Source organism: Lethenteron reissneri, chromosome 60 (genome assembly GCF_015708825.2).
Source record: "Lethenteron reissneri isolate LAM-NWPU_2019-01 chromosome 60, ASM1570882v1, whole genome shotgun sequence".
Taxonomy (NCBI): domain Eukaryota; kingdom Metazoa; phylum Chordata; class Hyperoartia; order Petromyzontiformes; family Petromyzontidae; genus Lethenteron; species Lethenteron reissneri.
In genome coordinates this window covers 1,940,797-1,950,035 of record NC_083838.1, presented here as the reverse complement: position 1 = coordinate 1,950,035, position 9,239 = coordinate 1,940,797, and the positions used below count along the sequence as shown (strand labels likewise).

At 57.1% G+C, this 9,239-nt stretch overlaps 2 protein-coding genes across 2 annotated transcripts in view; both read right to left on the bottom strand.

Annotated features, from left to right (window-relative positions):
- The window catches only part of LOC133357834 (alpha-N-acetylgalactosaminide alpha-2,6-sialyltransferase 2-like), a 27,455-nt gene extending 27,048 nt beyond the window's left edge, over positions 1–407 (bottom strand). Inside the window, exon 1 of the mRNA XM_061575976.1 lies at positions 318–407. Within this exon, the coding sequence (XP_061431960.1) occupies positions 318–407 (90 nt within the window). The remainder of the gene's footprint in view (positions 1–317) is intronic.
- The window catches only part of LOC133357833 (protein CBFA2T1-like), a 30,865-nt gene continuing 22,032 nt past the window's right edge, over positions 407–9,239 (bottom strand). The window contains 9 exon segments of the mRNA XM_061575975.1: positions 407–428; positions 669–841; positions 1,496–1,686; positions 2,512–2,580; positions 3,124–3,448; positions 4,111–4,196; positions 6,100–6,188; positions 6,191–6,589; positions 7,280–7,710. Coding sequence (XP_061431959.1) covers positions 407–428; positions 669–841; positions 1,496–1,686; positions 2,512–2,580; positions 3,124–3,448; positions 4,111–4,196; positions 6,100–6,188; positions 6,191–6,589; positions 7,280–7,710 — 1,785 coding nt within the window.

Genomic DNA, 9,239 nt, shown 5'->3' with positions numbered 1-9,239 from the left:
CCCCCCACCCCCACCCTGCATCCCCCCCACACCACCTTGCCCCCACCTCGCCCTCCACCTGTGCGGAGTGTCGGGAAGGGGATTTTTCGTTGTCATGGAAATGCAAAATCTAGGCCGAGGCCTTGTCCACAGCCGCCTGAGCCTTTCCTAGAATGCAACAAGATTCCACAACAACAATAGCAACAGCAACGAAACATCTCTCTACTCCTCAACAAATCACGGAAGTGTGTAAAAAAGAAAAAGCTGAAGCCCTTACAAAAACCAAAAACAACCCTGCTGCACGCGGTTTCTGTTTGTTTGTTTGTTTATAACGTAACGAGTTTCATTTCCCGGTAGGCCCCAGCGGGCGGGCCAGACATCGTCTCCGCCGCCGCCGTCGTGCGGGCGAACGGGGCCAAGGAGCCCATCAACTCAGCGAGACGCCGCCGCTGCGCTCTCCACCACGATCGCGAGTCGGGTCGTGGCGGTGGCGGCGGGGCAGAGACAGCGGCGGCGATAACCCCATCATCCGGTGAACCACCAACCCTACCTCCGCCGCCGCCGCTGCTGCTGCTACCGCCTCCTCCTCCTCCACCTCCTTTGACCGATCCCGGCCGTTTGAACGATGAGGTCAGCTGAGGGTTGTGGAGATGGTTCAACCTTGGGCTGTTGTTGTTGCTGCTTGATGATGATGCTGATGATGACGATGTTGTTCCTTTTGTGGTTGCTGCTGCTGCTGCCGCTGCCCGCAAACGTGGTGATGGCGCTCCCAGTCCTTGTGTTGACAGAAGGCGCCGCAGTAGCGTGCCGTGTTGCAACCCGAGCACGTCTCGCTCGCCTTGCGGCCGCAGTTCCAGCAGCTCTGCGTGCGAGGAGACACGCGCCCTGAGTACACGAGCCTGAGTATGAGCCCGAGTACACGCGCCCTGAGTACACATCTGCGAGCACTCCATGCGTGCGTGCTCCTCCATTACCCTCCATCTCATCCTCCCCTCTCCTCCACGTCCACCTCCTCATCCTCACTCCTCATCACCACCCCCTCATCCTCCTTCTCCTCCCCCCCCTCCACTTCACCCTCCCCAACTCCCCCATCCCTCATCCTCCTCCCCAACTCCTCCATCCTAACCACCCCCCTCCCCCACCCCTCGTCCACCTCATCCTCCCCCAGAGGTCGCAACCGGGTACCCGATACCCGTACCCTACCCGATACCCGGCTACCCGTACCCGGGCGGGTACGGGTAGCCGTTTGTGACCCTGGTGCGGCCGGGTACGGGTAGGCCGTGAGTCACTGGTGAGTAACTGTTTGTCACTCATTTCCCAACGTCTTGTCTCTTCTCACAATTCAAGTTCCTAGAATCAACCCACCCGCGCCTGCAACATGGCTTCATCCCAGAGGTCGCAATCAGGTACCCGATACCCGTACCCTACCCGTACCCGGCTGGGTACGGGTAGGGTAAGGAATCAAAACCCGTTTGCGACCTCTGTCCTCCCCTCTCCTCCTGGTCCACCTCCTCACCTCGCTGGAGTCGTCCTGCCGCGCCACGAGGGCGATGGCGTCACTGGCCGCCTGCCGCTTGGCGTCTGCGAGCGCCCGCTCCATGCGTGCGCGCTCCCCCTCGATGGTGCTGCGCGCCTGCCTCTCCGCGTCCGACACGGCCTTCTGCAGCTCCGACATGGCCCGCCGTTTCACCTCGTTCACCGCCTCCTCTGCCCGGCGCGCGCGGGGAGAGATAATCGTCGTCGTCGTCATCGTCGCAGCCATCGCCGTTGTCATCTTCGTCGTCGTCGTTATCGCCGTCGTCGTCACTGTCATCGTTGTTTACATCGTCATCGTTGTCATCACCGTCGCTGTCGCCGTTGTTGTCATCGCTGTTCTTCGCGTGGCTGATGTTGATATCGGGCCATAGCTGTGATTCGACACCGAGGTGGTTAACGAGCCAGGCAATTACATCAGGAGTAGCGGCGGAGTGCTGTATCATCGCCGTGATGATTCCTCCTTCGTATCTGTGAATCATCGCCGTGATGATTCCTCCTTCGTATCTGTGAATCATCGCTGCGATGATCCCTCCTACGTATCTGTGAATCATCGCTGTGATGATTCCTCCTTCGTATCTGTGAATCATCGCCGCGATGATCCCTCCTTCGTATCTGTGAATCATCGCTGCGATGATCCCTCCTTCGTATTTGCGAATCGAGGCATTGAGTCTCTGTAGTTCGTTCCGTGGTTCTGCTCTGGGTGGTGATCACAATCGCCGCACACTGCCTGGAGAGTTCGTAATTTAGCATTTTTGCATCAGCAGCAGCATCATCATCATCATTGTCATCAAGTTATCTGTTTCATCTGCTGCAATGCTTTGTGTGCAGTGGATGATGTAGTGTAGGGTTTGTAGCCCGCCCAGAAGTTTCATGGTGGCAGATGGGAGCCAGGAATCTTTTGTATCGTCTGGTTTTCATATGCCCATTGAGAGCCTACGTAGGAAATCCACAAGCTCTTGTTTATTCGCTGTCAGATTAGCCTACAAATGTCCTCACCTGCTTTTCTCCAGATATCTTCGGGCATGTAGCGCGTTCCTGGCCTCGACAAGAATTCCTGGTGCGTGTCTGAAACGAAGCGATGAGATGATACCTTAAAATCAAATCAAAGCTGTCGTACACTCTGGACACGCGGCTGGTCTAGTTTCACAGTAACGGGGGCGACGCTGCTGTGTGATCTACCAGTTGAGTAATTTACGGTGTTATATAAAAAAATGATATTTTTGACCCTGATGCTTGTGGTCCGTGACGGCCCGCTCCTTTGCCAAATTATGTCACGGGATCTTTACCGTCCACTGTGGTGCAGCGGACGGCACCCTGTTTAGTGTTCATCATTCACAAACCCACGGCATTAACCTGCGAGGAACTAAACCGCGGCAACCAGCGGCTAGACGTGCCACCACCCTGGTGCCGTGTTCAACTTGTGCCGAACAGGGTCTGCTGCCATTGTGGGGGCGGGGGGGGGGGGTGGTGGTCACCGAGGTTGAGATGTTTATTCCGTTCTGCGCGCGATAGAAAGGCAAGCCTCCTCCGCCAGTCTTATTTCCCAAGAGCCTCTCTGAAGCAGTTCTACGAGATCCGCTTCCTCGGCACCGGTCGCTTCCGACTCACCCAGCAGAAGCAGCGACGCGGTCGACGCCAGCCCGCCCGACGAGACGGCTGCCACCACCGGCGCCAGCTGCTGCTGCTTGGAAATCCCGGACACGGACCCGGAGCCGAGCGTGGAGCCGGAGCCTCCGACCGCGACATGGCCCAGGCCGTTCTTCTTGCCGACGGGGCCGGCACTGGCGCCGGCGCCGGGAGGGTCGGCGGCCTCCTCGGAGCAGCAGCGGCGTACCCAGCGCGCCAGCTCCTGCCGGTCGGTCTCCTGGCAGCGGCGGAGGACGGAGATGGCGCGCCGCGTCTTCTCCACCATCTCGAGGATGCAGGAGAGTAGCTGTGGGCGGGACGGTGGGTGGGACGGAGGGAGTCGTTAACGCGGGAGCGGTACGCGTGTTCCAAGTATCGTGGAAACAAGGAGGTAGTGTTGAGCCACGGCTGCTGAAGGTGTAGCGGGGTGTGTGGGTCTCCAACTGCGACTTGCACATACCCACTCACCCATCCATACCCACCCATACCCCTTACCCATCCACCTGCCCATACCCACCCATACCCATCCACCCATCCATACCCACCCATACACCTTACCCATCCACCCGCCCATATCCACCCATGTCCATCCACCAACCATACCCACCTATACCCATCCACCGACCCATACCCACCCATGCTCATCCACGCATCAGTACCCACCCACCAATACCCACCCACTCGCCCATACACATCTACTCACCCACTAATACCCACCCATAATGCACTCAACGACCCATACCCATCCACCCGCCCATACCCACCCAAACCCATCCACCGACCCATACCCACCATACCCATCCACCGACCCATACCCACCCATGCTCATCCACGCATCAGTACCCATCCACCAATACCCACCCACTCGCCCATACCCATCTACTCACCCACTAATAACCACCCACCCATAATGCACTCCACCACCCATACCCATCCACCCGCACTCACCCACCCACCCTCCATGCTTACGTGGTCGAGGTGTTTCCACTCCTCGGCCCACTCACGCTCCGTCAAGCGGTGGTCGATCACCTCTTCGGGACGTGACACGGGCAGGGCTGGCGGAGAGAGAGATGGAGGAGGAAATGGGAATGGGGTCATGGCTGCCCTCATTAACCTTTGACCCCGATCATCTGTATTTGCTACTCGCGAGGCGGCAAGTTGAGACGCCATTTTTTTATGGCAGAGACTTTAGAGAGCGTTTAGTTTCGTATGTATGTATATTGAACTTCTTTCGCACCATATGCAGCCAACCGTGCGATTTGGAGGTGCGGGGAAAGGCAGTTACACGGCTTCAGAGTTTAACGTTATCATTAATATCAGGAAGCTGCTGATGTAGACCAGCATAGCCCGTTCATCCCTCGGTAGACATATCTCCGTAGCAAATACCTTTCAGAATATGTGTTTAGTGATCATTGTTCGGAACCATCTCCCAGAAGACGTCTCTCCCCATTGTAAAAGCAGCGCGTTCACAACCATGATCAGAATCTTTATTGAGACTGCCGGAGGAGGCCGAATTCGATGAGCTATTAAGCACTTTATCACCGATGTCCACAGGGATAGCAAGTAACGATGTAACCATGCGGAGGTTGGCTCTGCGTCACCAGTACCATGATCTCCCGATTACAAGACACTCTTTCCTTTTCTCAAAACGAACCCCGCCAAAGCTCGCTTGGGGCTTTGTCGGTGTCTTACTTCCCCGGAGCATCTGTAATCCAGAGAATACGGCAGCGGCGGCGGCAACGCTGTCACCAACCAACGCGGGAGCTACTGTCGGGCTGCAACGGTTGCTAGGAGATGTTAACCACCTTGCCTGGTATACAGGAGGTCGTGGGTTCAATCCGGAACATGCTGCTGTATATTTGGAGTTTGCGTGTCTCTCTCATCATCATCACGGTGGCTAGGAGATGTGAACTACCTTGCCTGGTATACAGGAGGCCGTGGGTTCAATCCGGAACCTGCTGCTGTATATTTGGAGTTTGCGTGTCTCTCTCATCATCATCACGGTGGCTAGGAGATGTTAACTACCTTGCCTGGTATACAGAAGGTCGTGGGTTCAATCCGGAACCTGCTGCTGTATATTTGGAGTTTGCGTGTCTCTCTCATCATCATCACGGTGGCTAGGAGATGTGAACTACCTTGCCTGGTATACAGGAGGTCGTGGGTTCAATCCGGAACCTGCTGCTGTATATTTGGAGTTTGGGTGTCTCTCTCATCATCATCACGGTGGCTAGGAGATGTGAACTACCTTGCCTGGTATACAGGAGGTCGTGGGTTCAATCCGGAACCTGATGCTTGTATATTTGGAGTTTGCGTGTCTCTCTCATCATCATCACGGTGGCTAGGAGATGTGAACTACCTTGCCTGGTATACAGGAGGTCGTGGCTTCAATCCGGAACCTGCTGCTGTATGTTTGGAGTTTGCGTATCTCTCTCATCATCATCACGGTGGCTAAGAGATGTTAACTACCTTGCCTGGTATACAGGAGGTCGTGGGTTCAATCCGGAACCTGCTGCTGTATATTTGGAGTTTGCGTGTCTCTCTCATCATCATCACGGTGGCTAGGAGATGTGAACTACCTTGCCTGGTATACAGGAGGTCGTGGGTTCAATCCGGAACCTGCTGCTGTATGTTTGGAGTTTGCGTGTCTCTCTCATCATCATCACGGTGGCTAAGAGATGTTAATTACCTTGCCTGGTATACAGGAGGTCGTGGGTTCAATCCGGAACCTGCTGCTGTATATTTGGAGCTTTCATGTGCATGTTCTCTCTCTCCCCGAGGTCGCAAGGATTTTTCTCCGGGTCTCCGATTTTTCCCTCCACATTTGGAATCAACATCGTTATGATAAGCCACTTCGTTAAGCTAATGTTCGTGACAACCAGGTCGCTTCTGAAAAATATCTGTCAAGCTCAGTGGGCCTTGCCTGGAAAAATGTTAGTTTTATCGTTTAGAAGTCCTCACCGAGCGAGTGGTGCCGTTCCCGGTGCTCCCGCATCTCGCACGCCGCGTCCCGGTAGAGCCCGGACGGCGAGGCCGCCATGGCCGCCCTCCGTGCGGGATGTTGTGTGCCGCCCTCCCTCCGTGCGCCATCTCCTCCGCCCGCCTGTGGTGCCCGCCGCCGCCGCCGCCGCCGCCCAGCGAATACAACGTCGCCGGCTGAGACAGCCCCACCACCGCCGACTGGCCGTGGACCCCTCCGCTCGACGCCGGGCGCTGCGCCGTCGACCCCGCGACCCCTGCGCCGCCGCCGCCGCCGCCACTCGGGGCTAATGGAGGAGCCAGCGCCAGGGGAGAGGCCAGAGCGGCCAGGGCATTGTGGGAGGAAGCGGACGAGCCGTTGAGAGGCGGCCCGTTGCCGCCGCCGCCGATGGACGGCGGTGGGGGAGCGAGCGGAGGGCACAGGCGCTTGCTGCTCGGCGCATCGTGGCCCAGCCCATTTTCCCGGCTGACCCTGTGGTGGAGGGCGGCAATGGGGAAGGGGCAGCGGCGTTAGTTGGGCGCAGGCGGGCAGCGACGACGGTGCGAGCGAATTGCTCCTCGCCTGCACGGTGGATGGTGTAACGGCGTGCCTGAGGCACCGGGGTAGCGAGATGTTAACTCCCTCGCCTGGTATGCGGGAGGTCCTGGGTTCGATCTCGATCCTGATGCCTGTATATTTGGGGTTTGTGTGTCTCTGTCCCCGTGGTCCCGCGGATTTTATCTCCGTGTCCTCCGGTTTTTCCCCTCCATATTGAGGATCGACATGCGTTTTGGAGTTACTAACAATTGCCCGAGTTCTGCAGTCCACGATACATTCAGGTGTTATCAACCAATGCATTTTGAGAGAGGAAGACACAAAGGTGTGAAGAGGAACCACAGACAATCGGGGATGGCAGCAGCAGCAGCCACGCAATGAGGAGCCGGTGCTACCAACAATTTCCCAAGCTCTGCAGTCCTCTATACGTAGTCCTCTATGCATTAGTATAGAGGACTATACTCATGTATAAATCCGACGATGCATGACCGCCCAGAGGACAGAAGATGCCACCAGCCGAATCATCGTCTGGATGACTCACCCCAACCCTCCCACCCTCACCTGTCCCCCCAATCCTCACCTGCCCCCCCCAGCCCTCACACCTGTGGCTCGTCCTCCCACACTCACCTGTCACTCAGAATCCTCTTCCCATTCTCGTTGACCTCCAGTAGAGGCTCGGCAGAGTCGAAGGGCGACGGTGACTGCTGCTGATGCTGTTGCTGGTGGTGCTGCTGCTGCTGCTGCTGGTGGTGGTGGTGGTGCGGCGTCGTTGCGGTCCCGTGGTGCGGTGGGTGGTGCTGGTGGTGGTTCTGGTGGTGGTGCTGCTGGTGCTGGTGGTGCTGGTGGTGGTGCTGGTGGTGGTGGTTGTGAGATCCCGCCATCGTGCCGCCACCGTGGGACGAGGTTCCCGCGCCGGGCGCTAGCGGCGCAGCAGGAGGAGCAGGAGGGATGCCCACGTCAAGTAGCAGGAACTGGTTCTGCGCCAGGTATTGAGCCGGGGACAGCTTGGCGGTTCGCGCGCATTGCAGCAGCTCGCGCTGGAGGAGCGGCAGATTGGCCTGCGCGCGCGCACGCGAACACCCACGCGCCGATAGACAAATGTTACACCACCAGTCTGGTGGCTACACGTTAGTTTGACGCGCATTTCCCTCCCCAATGCTCTTGTGCGACACAGAGAAAGCACTGCGTTGGCCGGCCCATGATGACTTCCAAAAGGATCGGGGGGATTTTTGTGTGCACTCCACCGCGTTGCACGCCACCACGTGCACACCTCAGCACGTGCACTCCTCAGACAGCGCGTGCACACCACCACGTGCACACCTCAGCGCGTGTACACCTCAATCAGCGTGCGCACACCACCACGTGCACACCTCAGCACGTGCACTCCTCAGACAGCGTGCGCACACCACCACGTGCAACACCGCAATATTCCAAGATCGGACACCAGGCCACGCCGTGTCTGGCGACGCCCAGCGCCGATCACGTGTCCGGGAGGGTCGTGGTCTAAGCGCACTGTCACTCTGTCCACGTGCCGTTTAATCCTGCCTAGCTTACAATGTTAATTTGGTAGGGAGTCTTATTAGACGTTTTGCCACAGAAAGACACATGTAGCGATGCATGTTGAACTTATTTCGCACCGTACGTAGCCGACCGTGCCCATCGGAGGACAAGAAATGATAACGAGCTGACTCATCGCGTGGCAAATTCATAGAAGTCAAATACTCGAAACGCATGTCTGTAAACACGGAAGGAAAAACTGGATTTACGCAGAGGAAAACCAACGTGGTCATGGGGAGAACACGCAAACTCAATTTTACAGGCATCGTCAGGGTCGGGATCGAACTCAGTACCTCCTGCATACCAGGCGAGGTAGTTAACACCAAGACACCATAGCCTCAACAGACTGTTGGGGCAAGTGCTGTTAGTGATTAGCAGCACCTGTGATGACCGGTACGACACACGAGGTGGTGGGTCCCAAGCCAGAAATCGCCACGCCCAGTCGCCTTTGTCTCCCCAGCGCTGATGTTTATACACCTCACCAGGTACACACTTGAGGCTGAGTCGACCTAGAGCAGACCCAGAACCAGCTAAGATAATTGTCACGGGGTGTTCGTGGCCGTGAGCGGCACTTGAACACGGCTCTCGCCGGGTTCGCAGCGCACGCAGCGCGCTAACCGCTGCGCCACCGCTCCCCCATAACATCTCATTTGAAGACAAAGTCAAAGACGCCCCGTATAGCTTGTAACTGTTGGGGCAAGTGCAGTTAGCGGACACCTATGAAGGCCAGAACGGATGACGAGAGAGTGGTTGGCCAGCACCACCACGGCCGCCACCTTTGTCTTCCTAGTGGCAACTCTTTGTACACATCGCACTTGGCTGAGTCGACCTAGGAGAGGCCCGGGACTGCTTCAGATAATCATCACTGAGGTTGGGCCGCGAGCGGGAATCGAACACGGGTCTAGCCGGGTTCGTAGCACACGCAGCGCGCTAACCGCTGCACCACGCCTCCCCCGTAATGTCTCTTGTATAAAACATGCACGCTAACACACGTTTTCTCACCCCTACAACAATAGAAAGTGGCAAAGAA